The 17,453-nt window shown below is 41.4% G+C and overlaps 1 protein-coding gene across 4 annotated transcripts in view; it reads left to right on the top strand.

Annotated features, from left to right (window-relative positions):
- klhl29 (kelch like family member 29) overlaps window positions 1-17,453 on the top strand; it is a 281,080-nt gene that overhangs the window by 83,756 nt on the left and 179,871 nt on the right. For all 4 annotated transcript variants that reach the window (XM_023953095.1, XM_011491437.3, XM_004083387.4 and 1 more), the window contains one exon: window positions 9,915-10,211. In XM_023953095.1, the coding sequence (XP_023808863.1) occupies window positions 9,939-10,211 (273 nt within the window). In that variant the 5' untranslated portion in view covers window positions 9,915-9,938. The remainder of the gene's footprint in view (window positions 1-9,914; window positions 10,212-17,453) is intronic.

Genomic DNA, 17,453 nt, shown 5'->3' on the forward strand with positions numbered 1-17,453 from the left:
GCAGCCATAATGAGAGCTGTTTGTTTTGACGCCATTGTTGGTTTTTGTTTGAAGAACAGAGAAATTTGTGAAAAGGATGCAGCGGGGAGAGAAAAGACGACAGCTGCCATGGGCCACAGAGGATACACACAAACACACGTAATCACATGCAAAAAAAAAAAATGAAAAAAAATAAAGGATGTGATTGGCATTTGGAATTACTGAAAAGGAAAAGCTTGCAGTTTGACTGCATGGGAAAGCGTGCCGATCGGCCTCAGGGTGCCAGCGTTGTTATAATGCAGCGTTTTGTTAATGTCGGTGTTTGAATTAACTGCATGACAGCATTCAGTGGTGGACACTGCACTTCCCCAGTGCCCCTTTAGGCTAAAGACGTACACGGGAAATTTGATCTGTTCCCGGAACTTCAAGTACAAACATTTGTGACCTCTGAGATAGCTGATGTGCAAATGTATGAGAGTAAAAACGACACATCACGTGTTGTTTTAACGCTCTAAAAGGCAGAATAATGTTGTACATTATCTGGTCTTTTAATTCTTATGATGCTGTTTTTTGGTAAACTCTAAAAACCTGTGTTGTTTTCTAGGACATAGTTTCCACAGAGCGGCAGGAGTTCATTAGAAATTCACCTCTAAGTTGTGGGTGGGACTGTCGGCACAGAGTACGCCTTATAATCTAAAATGAATCTTAGGCTGAATCCCAATCCTTCCCCTACCCTTTCGGCTTCTCCCTATCCCTACGATTAGCCATCCAAGCAGAGAGATATGGAAAAATAGTGTCTTCAAATCTGGACATTACTACTACTCCATGATGTCCTCAGCGTAGCTTCCAGCGCACGGAAAATCCCCAACGTCACTTTTATCATTTTAAGAAGTCATGCAGAAGCATAAGTGGATGCATACATTTAAATGTAAACCTCTGTGCTTTAGGGCACATCCACATAAAGTAGTGCGTTCTTTCTCTGCATCATAGCGGGGCGTCTACCAGCAGACGGTTACCCAGCTCCAAGTCACTACCACTCCCCCTTTTAAGAAAATAGTTTCAGACACCACTACTGCTCCCAATGCCCCTACAATTGGAGTAATAGTGAGGAGCTAGAGGGGTAGGGCATATATTTGGATGATGCCTTAATCTGAACTTTTTTTATACATGTTCTCCATCATGAGAAAAATGCCACAAACACATGGTAAAAATACCGAAGACACGGTTTTCTGAGTGGGTCTTTAACAGAATTAAGAAAATTTAGTGGTTAATTACGTGACGTCATGTGACTGTCTGCTAGCATGATGTAGAAGCTGTACCGGAACACTTCTGTAAAATGTTCATTTAAGGTTTTGGGAGTTTTACGGTATTTCCCCTAAAGATGAAAAAAGTTGGTTTATAGGATATGTAATTTTGAAATGATCCAGAACAACAGTGATTTTTTTTTTTTGTGTTTTTTTTTACCACTGGAGTTAACCAGGAAGTTGACAGAAAAAACGTTTGAGTCAGACATCGTTTGTTTCATCTTCGTGTTTTTATCTTTTCTGTTTTGTTGATTTTGATTTTTTGTCTTAAATAAAGGATTAACTGATGGTGATCAAATGCATATTTTATTTTTCATGCGTGCAGTGCAAAGACATACATAGACAACCATTTAAACATAATATATTTATAGTATAAAGCCAAACAATGAGGGTTATCTTTTGTTGCCTTCATCATTAACTCCCAGAAGTTTTTTTCTGATCCACACTGAGCTGAAAATTTCCTGCCATGTGCAATATTTGTCGATCTGTAGACAGAATAACCCTTAGCCTTGCTTCTTTTATTATTTTTTATTTTTTCTCTGTCTGAATACAAGAGAACCATTTTTATCCACTTTGAATAATCTGGCCTCTGCCCGCATGCTTAATGAAAGAGGAATATTATCAAAGAGCGTCTGGTCGTGGCAAATTGAGGCGGCGTGCACAAATCAACCACCGCCGTTTCATCAATCAAGGTGTCGGTTTGATGTTCTGCTTGCCATCCCTCACTATGATCTCTGAACCAGTGGGACAATCCTAACCAGGAGATGATATAAGAATCTGTGAGGTACAGGAGTCAGATTAGCTCCAGGTCTGCTCTGAATTCATCATCAGTGATTATTATAGGACTCACTTATTGGCTGAATTCTTTTATTTCGAAAGAACTCACAATGTGCAATTTTAAAGGAGATAACCCCATTTCTGTGACTTACAGGTAACTCTATTTAGCCCCACCACTCCAATCAGAGCTATAATTGGGTTTGCTGATGGCTGTAAAGCTCTAGTTCCCCTCCAGCTATTGGGATTAATACAACTCACTAATGCAAAGAATCGCTCCCAACAACAAGCGTTTTGGTTTCCATGCCAGCAGGTGGTCTCATTTCTATGCACTTCCCAGAGATTAAAGATGTTGCTTCCCCACGCTCTTTTTGAGCTAATAAAAATAAACCTAGAGCTATTTTTTAAAACTCTGTACTTTATTTCTCTCTCAATGTTTTCAACTCCTATTCCATGTGTGCAGAAAATTCAAAGCTGCTGAATTTTGAGGATGAAGTTCATGACATTGTCTGTGGGTCTGATATTTAAGAAAGAAATGAAACAAAGGTATGCGTTGGGAACAAATTATAAACTACATGTGATAATTTCCCAACAAAAAACCCAAAGAAGACTGAATAATGCATGTTTTAACTTCTTTTGACTTTTTAATTTTTTTGCAATTCGTTGCAAACAATCCTAGTTTGATATATCTATGCATCGAGTTTGTCTATTTCTTATTTTGATCTCTTAAAAAAAACAAAACAATTCCAACTTGGTGGAAATAAGAAAGTAGGGTGTTAAATAAGTTTCTGTGCTGTAGTTTTGCGTTCAAGTGATACCACACTGAATTTAACAGTCACTCTATTTTTTATGTATTTTTTCAATATTTCATGTCTAAATCCTGTCCTATGTTGAAAAAACATTTGCAGGAAATCACATTGGAAAAAAATTGTCAGTACAGAGCAAGGACTCTCACCTTACTAATGTCTCGAATGCGGTGTAAGGTCAACGTACAACAGTATCCCCCGTAGGTACGTTGAACTACCATAAGCTTTACCAATACTTCCCCATACACTTACCACACACATGACAATGGTGCGTTCCATTTTCATGAAGAGAGAACTGCAGGACACATGTGCTCCCCTTTGTGATGTCCTCTCTACGACCCTTCAGGGGCCTAGACGACCCTGCATGGGTCAAACCCCGTGACTAAAGCCTAACAGGAGGACTACATATAGAAGAACGGGGTTCCTTCATCTTCTCTGGGTTTTGGCTCTGCAGTGAATCACACTAAAGGTTACTTCAGACCTGCCTGGCCGATGCATAATGTATGAGACAAGTGAATACTGTGGCAATAAACACATAGCTGAGAAGGAACTCGTCCTGGAACATTGTGTTAGGCTCTTATGCTGCATCCTTGGAGTTTACTTGTGAGCAGAGTGCATGCTCTGCTGGCCTTATACTGTGTGCGCTAATGGCAGTGTACCCCCCCCCCCCCCCCCCCCAGGGCCACTCATTTACAGAATTACTGTCCACACACACTAATAGCCTTACCATCCCCAGCCCACATGTGTACCTTCTAGACTTGCTGACAGACAAATTGATCATTGGTACAGGCGTGTGTGTTGTAGCATGTTGCTGTTTGCGCGCTGGCATGCAGAAAGCTGGGCTGTCGCTGGGTCAATAGCAGTAAACAGTACTACAGATTGGAAATGGAGCTCTTCCTCTTGGGGAGTATCAGTAATGTGTGGACTTAAAGGCAGCATTAGGCGCCGAGAAGAATGTGCCAGCAAAGCTAACCTTACACCCAGATCAAAGGAGTAACACCCCACAACCAACTCCGCTCTGATCCCATCCTTAGCGCTCCTTCTCTGCTTCCGCCTGCACACAGGCATTCTGCCGCTGTCATTTCTCATGTGCTCATTTGCTGGCTGTCTCTCTAGTGCTGCCGCGCTCTGTCCATCTGTTGCACACCCTCTTTCTTCACGTCTCTCTGAGGCTCCCCGTGTATTCCCACATGGCTTTGTTAACGCAGCTCTGTCACACACACCCAACACTCTGCATGCCGCCTCGGAGTGACAGATGCTGTTCTAAAAGGTGCAGGCCTCACATTCCCACCTGCCAGATAACTTTTCATTTCAGCTAATCACTCCATCATTGCTCGGGTGCTTGAGTTAGTCTCCTGATGTGCTCTGTTGGAGTTTGGAAGTCACTCAAACCGCAAAGGGCTTCAACATGGTGCTAGCACTCCGGACGAAGGGGAATCAGGCGCTAGAAACCTTAGACTGCTGCAGATATTGGCATTTGTCCACACAAGGAACCCTCCCACTTGACTGTTATCGCTTAACCTTGTATTGAGAACAAAAATGTCACTAGAATTGCATCCTTTGCAGCCCATTGAGCAGAAACCATGTCTCCACCGCGTGTCATGACATGCAAGGGAGATGCCAGCTGCTTGGACTACTGATATAGTTTTTCCCAGGTTCTTTGCCAACACCCTTGTTGCTGTTGGAAGCCAAAGCTCTTTCCTTATCATTTGTGTTTTGCAGGATAAGTAATCATAATTTTTGGTTTGGTTTCTTATCTCTCAGCAAGATTCTTAGTCATCAGTTTTATCAGAAATCCTGTCACACACTCGGCTACGGATATTAGCATGCAGACGGGGTTGTGGGAGCTGCAGGAGCTCATTAATTGTTGATGGGCATGATTGAAATGCTGTCATTGTTTTTTTTTAATTAAAGAGAGCCTTTGATTGACTTAGATTGGGCACCTCGCAGCAAAGATGATCATCTCTGTGCGGAAAGAGTGTTGCCTCGTCCGCAGCTGACAAGAACTTCCGTTAACACAAAAGAAAGTGACCAAATCTTCATTGGCGGCGTCTCCCAGGAGCACGGCAGCTCCGAGCAAAGTGTCATTGGAGATGTGAAGTATTTAAGTGTTTATCTAGTCTGGCAGAGACCACAGGTGTGCGAGGTGTTGGTTTCCACAGGCAACTCTGAGCGAGCTTTCCTTTATCACCGTCTCATACCTCACCCAACAAACGCACACTCTCATCCTGGAGGTGAGCGCGAGCACAAATGTGCTTTCCAGGAGTAAAAGAAACGTATCTGTAAGGGAAGTTTAAGTTTAATTAGCATAATAAATCCTTCTGTTTCATGCAGGACCATAAATGGTCCTGCATGATAAGTGGGATTTGTCTTGGTCATACTTGCTCTCCAGGGATCGGTTTCCATCCCGCAGTTACCCGGTACATACTGACAGTGCAAACCACGGCAGGAATGTGCTTGGAGGACTATGCACACATTAAAAAGGAAGCCGAGATTCTGGAAATACCATATGGGTAACTGAGTGACAGAATGTAAGGCATGGAAATCCGAGTACCGTCCCTACTTTAAACCAACAGCAAACATCTGTTATACACGCTCCCCTCCACAGACCCCCACCATAACTTACTTTATGAGTTGACACAAGAAAAACCACAACACCAGTTTGGAAACTTTGATTCATTTCTTCATTTTTTTTCTTTTTGCCCACTGCCCATATTAATCACCCAATGTATGCAGAAATATAGGGAGCAATGTTGCATATCTGAAGGGAACATTTTATTACTAACTTACCACTTTAACAATCTAAATGTAATGAGGCATAACCACTATATTGCACAGAAATTAGTTTTTCAGATTCCTGATTTGATTTCCCTTAAATATATATAAGGGGACATATTATAGCGTGCAGCGACTCGGACCTAAATCAACAATCTTTCCATCCCTGCAGGTTATTCTGGTGCGGTTTTTCTTACTCCTGCAGGTCTTAGATGTGTTTTTTTTTGCGTTAAATGTTTCTGCTTCTTCACCCCTGTTCACTATTTAGGATCTTTGGCTATTATAAATGGAATCAGCATCTGTGCAATGTGTCCTTTGTTGTGTTTAAAGGTTCAGATGCCTATTTGCAAACCAAAGCATCCTGTGTGAACATAGTAGTACTCCAAACTACTTTAAAATACTGACTTCTACCTCGTACATGTACAATGAGTACAATAAGGCCACCTTGAAAGAAAAAATTAAAATAAAAACAAATGAGAATAAAGTTGTAAAATTATGAGAAAAAGTCAGAAATTTACAAGAATAAAGTTAGATGGATGGATATTTATTGTCATTGTCACAGGTACAATAAAATTCAAAAAGTGTATGCATTAAGTGCATACATTAAGATAAAAAAAAAATAATACATTGAAATTCTTTAAAAGTGCATTATACGGTCACTAAAAACAGAAAATTAAAATGTATTTGTCGCCAAATAGAAGTGCATTAATGTAGTCATTAAAAAAAGGATACACAATTGATAGGTTTTAAAATTGTTAAAACATGAAAAAATAATAATAAATATGAAGAAAACACTACATGACTATGTAACTGTGAAGGAAAAAAAAGTTTTAAAATCTTGAGAAAAAGGGGTAATTTTACAAAGAAAAAGCCATTCTTTTTCAAAAATAAAGCTGGTGGTGAAAGTTTCCACCCACATTATGTGCCGACTAAACCCATCCCTGCAGGTATTCATGGCGATGCCATAAGGCTGCAGTTTATCATAGGAATCTATCTGCTAAAATGCATTAAGACGTATGCAACTATACTGCCGACGGCGTATCACTTATCAAGTCTCTACTCGTGGGTCAAGAATCTTTACCACCAGTGTCAAAGTCTCCAGGGAAACCACAGAACTCCTCTGAATTGCTCCATGACGTAACCAGTGAAATCCGGCCGTCTCCAAACTTTGTCCTCCACGAAAGTCGCAATTTCCTCATATGTGACATTTTCTTCTAAAAGTAACCCAGTTTCCTGCAATTTCTTTCCAATGTCTTTATGATTACAAAATTAGTCGCCAAAAGACTTTTTTTCCCTGTTTGTAAAACTGATAAAGTAACCGATTACAATGCACTCAACTCACACTCAAACACAATATTGGTTGTTTTCTTACTGTTTTTGTAGTAAACAGCCTTTTGACTCATAAATGTATGACTCTAATCTTGTACATTTTATTTATTTAGGTACATTTTTAACTTTATTCTCATATATTTTTTTATTCTTTATTTTTATGCTTGCCCTAATGCTTTATAGTATACATGTGTGCCTTGTAAAAGTTATAAAATGTGTTTTTACAAAACAGCAAACCTTTCAGAACTGCAAGGTTGAATTATGCTCTGGAATGGTTTAAGCGTTCTTTGAAGTTACAGGCACCTGCCTGTACCTTTGACACCTGCTGTGCTCGAATAAAGCTGGATATGAAATGGTGGAAAACTCCGGTGGCAGTCCAGTTTATTTATTAACATTGACTTCCTTTTATCTCCAGCAAAAATGCAAAAAAGGAGCCCAAAAACAGGAACTAAAAGTCATATTGTAAAACAAGTCACTTAAAATGCATTTCATTTACGTCCCCAAGTGGAAGCTAAACAATCGGATGCCAACTTCAGTCTTGTAAAACTTTCCATGGTCACAAACGGTCACTAGAACTGTCATTTTATAATTTTGAGAAACTTTATTAGCAGGATTAGACAGCTGGTTGCTGAGTATTATACATCATTATTATTACGGTGTGTGGGGACAACTGTCACAATAATCCATGTTTGGAGTAAAATGCAGCTTTTTTATTTTGAGGTCAAAGTCAAAGTCAACTTTATTGTCAATTCTTCACATGTGCATCACATACAATGAATCGAAAATCCGTTTCTGGTTGAGGGCTCTTCTGTTTCCTCTCTGCAAAAATAAACTTTCCAACTTGGTCCGTTTTCTGTTACCTTTGCTGGCTCGGGACCTTTGCCACTTTGAGATAGTAGCTGATAGATTTGCATCACACGACTGAGCAGCTGGAAATGTGTAAATAATGTGTCGGATGTGGTGGAGAGAGTCCAGTCGTTTTTCCAACATAAAACTTCCTTCAGAATCAAGTTATAAATAAAATGAAAAGAATTTAGGTCAACTTTGTTATTTATCTGTTTTATAAACCGGTACCAATCCACATCCCAGGGTTTTGGGGAACACTGGTCTAAACGATTAATTCTAATATTATATTATATCTATAGAATAGAATATATATTCAATTTTGAATAAATATTCAAAAATGAAAATTAATTTTAGACAGTGATTGTCCAAAGCATGTTTTTATCCCCTCTTATAGTCAGTTAACCAAATATTTTGTTGTTGTTGTTTGAAGATCTAAATATTTCCTTGTGACGTGGTCGGCTGATTTTTCCAGGAACTTTACAGCAAAACTGGAAGATTTGTATGACTTTTAATAAATTACAGTCTTCACTATAAATCCCAGTAGGTTCACCATGACATGTCTGCACTCCACATTGTTACAGGATGGATAAAAGGGAGAAATTGTGAGGAATTATCAAAGCAGCGGCAAACAATTCTTCATCTTGTGCATGGCCGGCTATTTTCTTCCTTTTAATGTTCTTATATGGAGAAATGCTCTTTTTTTAGCAACAACATGGACCTTAAGAGGTTACCTTTTACCAACTCTGTTATTGTTCCACCCACCTTGTTTCTCTTTCTGCACAATTTTGGGGAGAAAATGTAGGTTATTACAGTGGGTTACTATGGAATGGAGAGAACGTTATTGCAGAGGAGCCCAGGAGAAGTTCCTGGAGCTTTTGGTCGCCCTGGCCAGCCGTGTTTGCTTTGTTCGCACAGAGCGGATCCCCCCAAAAAAAGGTAATGAAATGAGGACGAAGGGAAGCACAGAATGCGGGATGAAAAAGACGGTGAAAGGATGTTAAAGAGGCCGACACAAGAAGGGAGAAGCAGAGAGTTTAGCAGCAAAAGAAGGGAGACGCTTCCAGCAGTGCCGGTGCTCCCACCACAGGCTGTCTGGTGCATCACCAGCATCAAAACATTTCCAGTTTGCTTTAAGACGCTCGCTGTTGTGCAGTTTTTTTGCGTCCGTCTTAATAGTGCATGCACAGTCATTCTGCTGCCGTTGTCGTGTAGTGCACCATCACACACACACACAGATGCACACAGGGAAGCTGGCATTTCAAGGCGTTCCCTCCTCTGTGAGGCAGAGAAGCAGCGCGACAGACCCCAGCGTGCAGAATAAAGACTTATCATCCACTGTCATTCTCTCCTTACACACTAAGGGATTTTGCATGGGGCTTGCTAAACCGGGTTTTGAGGTTGTTATTTATTTATTTCCCCCCACCGTTATCTGGGGGGCTCTGGAAGCATAACGTGCCTTTTAGGTGAGCACAAAGCTCTTGATGATGGATTTTACTCCTCAGATCCGCTGCATCTTTGATTTATGATATAATATGAGAGTGATGCGGTGCTCATCCACTACAATAGCCCCGTGCTCTGTTCTGATGTGATTCTGGCTCACTGTCGCCTCTTAGCCTGTCACAGCCTGCTGTGCCTGAAAAGGGGGGAATGCTCAGACGCTCTTCAAGGGCAGCGTGATTGAATTAACCCGCCATTAGATGTACCAGATGAGCTGTAATTGCAGGGTGTATTTATCAGTTCAGATGAATGAGTTTTGACCACGAGGTCATGTTGTCACTATACTACCCCCCTCTAAAAGCTGTGTACCTGTTTGCATGCAGCCCAGCTGTAGCGTTTAAACATTTCGTTGCGCTCCTCACGCCGTTTACCACTAATGATGTTTTATTTTAGGCCTTGCAGCAGCCCTCGTCTCTCTCCCAGCATTCACTAATGACTGGCAGAATGGGATTAATACGACAAATGAGCTGCGGTGTGCTCATGTGAGCGTGGCGTTGACACCCTCCTGCCTCCGTCTGTGAAAGCTGTCCCTTTGACCGAGTTCTCCCTCTTCCAAAAAACAGGACAAATGTCACGCTGACCTCTCTCTCTGCTTGTCACACAGGCTTGTCCCTTCTGAGAGGAAGTGATGTCACGCCACCACCACCGCTTCGAGAGGGACTACCGGGCACCTTGGGAGCGCAGAGACATCCGTCCTTCTGTCCTCCACAATGGAGGAGCCAACCATAGCTGTGCCTCTGCCGTTGTCAATGGCAACAACCGTCCAGGGCTTCTTCCCCTCCCGGTGATCCCTTCCCTCCTCCCCACCCCGGCTACAGTTGCCGTGACAACATCGAGCAGTGACATAGCGGTCAAGCGAGGCATCACGGGAACAGGATCCATGGCTTCGGCAACAGCAAAGGTAGGAAAGCTGCTTCCTCTGACTCATCAGTGACAATCTGTCTTCCTGCTCAACTTTGTTTAGAGTTTCTCCTTTGGCTGTCAGCTTTTAAATCAGATTGTGATGACCTCCCCAGCCTGACATGGTATCAAACTTTTGTCTTTGTTTTCCTTTTTTATTTTTTCCCTCCCATTTTTCTCTTTCCTCCCACATTCTCCGAACATCTCAGCACCGACATGCCTGTCTTCATGGTTCAGCTGCCTCCGCTCTTCCAGCCCCTCCGCCTTCTCATGCTTCTGCTGCTTCCTCCACTTTCCACTTTTATCCCTCATCCCAGTATCTGCTCTCTCCGCACATTCTCACTCCACTGACCCTTTCTTGGCAAATCATTTACTTTCCATCTTCATTTTCAGTTTCTGCCAAATGGCAGAATCGTCCTGACTTTGCCCCTTCAATGATTCTCCTCTTTTGCTTCTTTCATTAGAAAATTAACATCTGACAGTAACTCAGATGGATGCTTCTGTCAACAGTGGAAGTTCACAAATGTGTTTTTGTTTTTTTACTTTAAGTGCTTTAGTTTATTCCATATTGTCGAGGAAAGGTCTGCTGTGAGTGACATGCACCCTCCTCTTCATCGTTTGCATCCCCTTCAATGTCAGATCATTTGCTCTACCCTCACCAAACTCTCAGAAACCTTCTGTGTCTCCAGCTCCTGGTTGGTCTGCATTAGTAAAAACATCAGCATGATAATTAAGCCCCCTAAGTGCACTTGATTAAACGTCCCCGCAGAACGCGTTGACCACAGGCACAGTAAATCTGCTCCGACACCGTGTGGCCCCCTCTTTCACGCTGAATAATTGCTCACATTCATACAAAGTCTCACCAAGTTGCACTGAGGGGTGTTGTCATCGTTCAAGAGCTGCCAGAGCAATTAGGTGCTTTGCTTGCACACCTCCCTATAGTTACAGTATGTGTGAGAAGTCTGTCTGCACCGTAGATGTACGCAGATTTTTTCAAAAGGCCTCACGTGTCTTTTCTTTGGGGAATTACGGCTCCGCTTCTTCTCATCTAATCATTTGCAATGTTGGTGATTCACATACCTTAAATGCACAACTGCCCCTACGGGTGGATACAGGCTGTCTGAAAAGGGGCAAGAAGCCCGTTAGCGCTGTTCACGTGATGAGTGCGCTTCTTCGGTGTAACCTTAATGCTAGTGGGGAAAGTAGTTATTTAGAATGGGCATCCTACAGGCTTTACAAATCACATTTGCAGCATTTGCACGTGGTCAGTAAGGAGCCAGAACTCGCACCTTAGTAACCACGAGAATGTGGTGTAAAGGCATCGTAAAACAGCATCACCAAAACGTGCAACTTCCATGAGCCTCAAGAACACTTCACGATACGCTGACCACGCTCACGACAATGGTACGTTCAAGGTGGCCACACAAGCCACATCGGAATGCCATGTTCACCACTTCCAATGAAAAGGCTAAGTAGGCACGCGCATATGTGCGTTTGGGCTTTCACAGTCAAAACTCTCGTGTTCACGCTTCGCTATGCAACTTCTTAAGCCCATTTTCGGGCTCTACATACAAAACCAGCATTTATTAGACACGTGTTGAATGTTTGACCCGTTGAACTTTGACCAATTCGGATTAGGTAGCATGAATAGCGTCCATTTTATTCAACGGGAGTGCCGACCATTTGAAAATTGATCATGAAGGAGAAATTTGATAATGGCGCTTTATGCCTAGTTGGTCATTTATTGGAATAGAGCTGTGAGGAAAGTGGAGATTCTAAACAGGACTGTAAAATAGGTAAATTAGGTTGGTTCGTTCCCCTTCAGATTCCTGCACACAGAAATGAATGAATAATGACTCGGAGACAGTTACTTATCTTTAGTGGTAGTTGTACTCCGCACAAGAAGCACAGATTTGTACGAAGGGTTACAGACAGATGAACAGGTTGCTGCATCAAAGTCCGAACAAAGAAAACAGGGAATGGGCTTGGTATATAAATCCTGTATTTGCTTATTCAGAAGATCATCCGATGGAACCTGATGTGAAAATCACACCCACAGGTTGCTGCTGGAGAGAAGCTCCAAGGTCAGGGAGCTTCAAGTGTCAGATCTCTCTGAGGTTTTAACAGACATTTGCCAGAGCACAAACACCAGCACACACAAAGTTGAAAAGGGAGGATGAGGAATGTTATGAGACAATAGTCTTGGTTGTGCTTTCTTCAAATGTAACATAATTTTGAGATCATAATACATAGTGAATCAAGTTTAAACCATTAGTGTAATAAAAAGTAAAAGTTAGCGTAATAAAAGTAAAAGGGAGTTTCTAACTATTCTGTTTCTAATTATTCCTAACAAGAGCTGTGGGGGAAAAACAAAACCTGGAGCAGGATTTGCCACATACCAACTGTAGGTACATGCGCTAGTATCAGGCAGCGATAGTTCAGTGAAAACATCGTGTACTAAAAGCCTGCGCTGAACGCAGGTTCTTGAATGCACCCCACGTGCCCAGTGTGGACGCAGCGTCAGACACACCTGCACTCCCCTTACGATGCGGCTGCTCCTCTCCAACCCAGCGCACATGAAACGGCATGTTCTTTTGAATGCCTTGACATGTCAGGGAAACCCCCGGATGGGTGCATGTGACTTAGGCAACAGCTCTGGAAAGATTGAGACGTTTACAGAAGGATCTGAAATCACAGGAGCTTTTCGGCGCTCTTAGCTGCTCTCCCGTGATCTTTCTCTTTCTGTCATCTCTGATCAGTCGTTGGTGGCCGCAGACAGCGTGATGGACGACTGCAGCCCTCCCTTCATGGTCTCCGTGTCTCTGCTCTGTCCATGGCTACACTAAAAAGCTGACAGCTCGTATCGATTTTCACTGTTTGGGGACTCCTTCTTCATAAACACACCAGCCCATCTGGGGAGGGAGAGTCCAGCAGGCAAACCTGCATGGTCTGAAAGTGATCGGGCTCCACAGAACGGAGCGGAGCGGGGGGCTGTTGGCTAAGATAACCTTCGGTTTACCTCGGCTTTAGCGATAAACTAAAAACTAATCAGGGGGATTTAGATGAACATAATTGTGGAGTGGAACAAATGCTGAAACTTGAAAAGGACCATCTGGCTGCATCATCCACAGGGATGTAAAGCTGACCACACGGAAGAGTGAACTGCAGTTAATTTAGAGTTGCATGTTGCTCGCCAAAACATTGATTCAGTTTAGAGGAACTTCATGTAACTGTGTGCTTTCGTCAACCCCGTGCAGTTAATGTCTACATCTCATTCTGTCTTCTGAGAGGAATAATAAACATGTGCTGAACAGGGCAGGTTAATGTCCTATATCTTTTCTTCTCCCTGCTGGATGTTTTATTGAGTCTGTTGTAGATTCCAATTGCTTAACAATCAGGGGAAAATGATTGTTTTTCATCATACATGCAGCCACTAAGGCTGAATAAGATATGAATGCAAAGACTTTGAGATGTGATCTGACTTCATGCATCAACTCGACACACAGTGTTGCCTTTTTCAAGCAGGATTAATGCAGTGTCATCTGTTTCTTGTTGAAATTACTGGCTTCCTTCTGTTCTTGTCAAACCCACAGGTGCTTTGTTGCAGAAGCAACATTATTTGCAGCTCGCTTATTAATTCATATACTTTACGAGCAAGGAGATCGGGTCGTCCATAAGGCATGCAAGGAACTCGGCGTGATGTTATTGGGTTTCAGGACATCAGCCGTGGTATTGACTGACATGCAAACTTCTACCCAATGAAAGACGTGTGGCGATGCGAGCCGCCCTCTGAGTGCCGGGAATAATGTTCCCAGAGAATCTTGGTACCAAATTAAGAAACCCGAATATGCAAGTGAAGCTGTGAGCCAATCCTCATTATAAGTTCTTCGATGGCACCCGTGATAAATGACAGAAGGTAATCAAATCCTTTTTGCAATCAATAGAATTATTTATTTCAGCTTGTATACCTCATTGATTACTGTTATCCCCAAGTCCATTAGAGATTATTAAAGCCACTACAGACATGATGGCTCTGCACTGTAAGAGCCAGTGCCGCTACTTTATGTTATTGCAGGGCTTGATTTAATGGCTAATATAAGTAAATTATGGATGCGCTGCTTTGGCTTGATGGACATTTTTTCTAATCACCTAAATCCGAAGATTAAAAGCTACGCCTATTTGATTTATTGTCGTATCCTGATTGGTTTGTACGGTGGCCCTGAAGGACAAAGCATGTGCAGGTAAGGTTTGCCAGATTTCTTGCTGATAAGATAACAAAGTGTCAATTAAATATGTGCACAAACAAACAAGTAAACAATAATTATTGCCCAATCCTTTTGCATTTTACAGGTCGATTTGATTTTTATTAACAACTTACCGAAGACAGATGGATTGTAGGAATAAAAATCGATTCGTCAACCAATTGATTCATCGTTACACCTCTAATAATCAACATTACATTTTAGAAATCAAAACAAAATTTAAAATGAAAAAGAAGCAAAATGAATTCAAAATGAAATGTTATTAAACGAAACACAATAAGAAACCAGATACTAAGAACAACAACATTTGAGTTTTGTCGTCTGAGTTTTTTCAAATGTCCAGATCCTAATGAAAGTTGGATGACCTGTAATGATCTGTGGTGAGTTTTGCTGCCACTCCCCACCTGGTTTTGCCTAATCCTTGTCATTCCTCCCACCTGTGAGCGACAGTATTTAGGACTGACCGTTCCTCACACACTCTTCCAGTTCTCTGTTTTTTGTAACCTATTTCTTTCCCCGGTTAGAATTTAGTCCGTCCCCTTGGCATCGATTTGCCTTTTCTGCCTCGTAGATCTGCCTCTGGAGTACAGATTGGTTGGATTTGTTTGCCTTCCCTGACTGGATTTCTCCTCGTTTCAAGCGTGCTCCTTCTCCATCTTTGTTACTGTGAAGTTTCAGCGCTCTCCTGTGCTACTGGCTATGCCTTTAACTTGAATTTAAATGAATATATTAATTAAATGAATATATTTATTCCTGTGAGTGCTCCTATTTTGGGTTATCCTACTCGGATCATTACACCATCAGTACAGAGCAGATCCAGTATCGATCGCTTCATGCCAAATAACTTTTGGTTGAAATGATGGACAAACATCATCAGCGATGTCGAAGTATCTACCTTTCTTCTTTTGTTTCAATTTTTTAACATTTTGCTTTCACTGCAAAATCTTGACAAAAGTAAAACGACTGGCTTGCTAAAAAAAATCTTATTAAGGTTTTTAATAGTAAAATAATCGTAATTTTCGAAAATATGTCTTAGTTACTAGACTTTTTTTTTTAAAATTAGAATTCTTAGTAAGACCATTTGACATTTTATCCTGGTAGGAGATTTTTTCTTGTTTTTTTAAACATTTCTTTTTCCAAATTCTAGAATTTTGGCCTATTTCTGGGGGCCTGTTTTTTGCTACGTGGAAAATACTTTTGTTTTTCCGAAACGTTTCATTTTTATTTTTTATTTTTGTTTTTGATTGATTTGATGGTGTGATTTGCACTTCAGGGCCACCGTAGATCTAAAAAATAAAATCACCTCTGGATTTCTTTGTGAAAAATGTTTACAGTGTGTCATGAAGTTGTGTTAGCACACATTAATGGGTACTTTTAGGTTAATGGGGCTGAAGCTGGAAGTCTTATCTGGTAATATATTATTGAGGAAGCATCTTCCTATGAAAAGCCTGCTGGACTGTGGATTTTCCTGCATGCCCTAATCCCTTAATGCTAAAGATTTTAGTTCATCTTCCCTTGATATTTAATAGCAGCATATTTGGAATGTGTTAAGCGGCTGCCTTTTTGAGCTAATGCTGGCTGATATGAAATAGGTGCAGACTGATCTAAAGAACTAATAAAGGGGACTTTACCTGTAGGTTTATGTTGATTCTCCATAGAAACCTGCTTTTTGAATCACATCAGTTATTTCTCAGATGAAAAGTTTGGTAATAGAATTGTGTTTGTGGTGTGCACGGCAGGCTCCAATTGGGACTTGTGTGCTCGGCCTGTGGCAGTCTCATTAGTTAAATGCTGAAGAGTTTGTTTTCATCTTTGCCGCTGTGATGGTCAGATATCGGTGGAACGGCATGACACTGCCGTCTTTTAGGCTGAATATTTTAGGCTGAAAAAGCACATTTTTCTCTCGTTTGTCAGACCAGGCTGGGGAAAACAATTGACAGCAGAGTCCTGGTGATTGGTGGTACAACCTGAACAGGATGCCAGTCTGGCACCAACACAGGGACATGACAGCTACATGTACGGTCAGTTTAGCAGCACCAATTAACCTAACATCCACATTGGGGTTAATTGATCGGAGACTACGCCAGCTGTCATCGTGCAGCAGGTGGAGTTCTTCCTGCTGAAGTATCGCTGAACTACAAAAGAGATGAACAATAAAAAAAACAGTCAATTCAAGTGGTATTAAACAAAAAAAACAAAAAAAAAGTTTAATCTTAGTTAGTTGGATTAAATCCATGAATGTCCCGTCCCTAGTATCAATAAAACATTTTGACATTTAAGAGCTTGATTTTTATTTTATTCTTTTGTGTGTGTGACTGGTTGTAGGTTCTTCCTGTATGACGGACCGACAACACGGTAATGGCTAATTTTTTTTCTAGTAATCCTCAATGCGAAAACATAAATCTCCTTTTGGTAAAATGGGCACAGAGGAAAAAGTTGTCCCTCTCATCATCATTCTTCCTCCACCATACTTGACGATTGTTTGAGGTTTGAAGGAGAGTCATCAACGCTCTGTCAGCTCAGATGCTTCCTCCGCCATGTTTTCCAGAGCAACAAAACAAGTTACTACATCAGTCAGGCTTCCACCATCAGGTTTTGGGGTTCTTTCATGGGTACCTTATAGTAAAACTCGACTGAGTGACCCCGAGGGTTCCTTCAGGGGTCACCACAGCAAATCAGCTTTCTGGTTCGCACAACAGTTTTTACGGCGGTTAGTAAAAACTGTTAGTAGGTTAGTACTTCAGGAAATCTGTGATGTCATATATAAAAATGAAAAAAGGGGGAAATTATTTCCTTTTTAAAATCCACGGCGTTGGATGGTCGGACACAGCTAAAACTGTCCAAGCAATCACGTTTTCTTGATTCCACTATGTGGAAAAGAAACAGAACCCAAAGTCCCTATAAATCTGCATAACCATGAAATCACACGTCATCGAAATACGCCATATACTTTCGTATTTCACAAGGAGATCGATGGAATG

The sequence above is a fragment of the Oryzias latipes genome, chromosome 24 (assembly GCF_002234675.1).
Source record: "Oryzias latipes chromosome 24, ASM223467v1".
NCBI lineage: Eukaryota > Metazoa > Chordata > Actinopteri > Beloniformes > Adrianichthyidae > Oryzias > Oryzias latipes.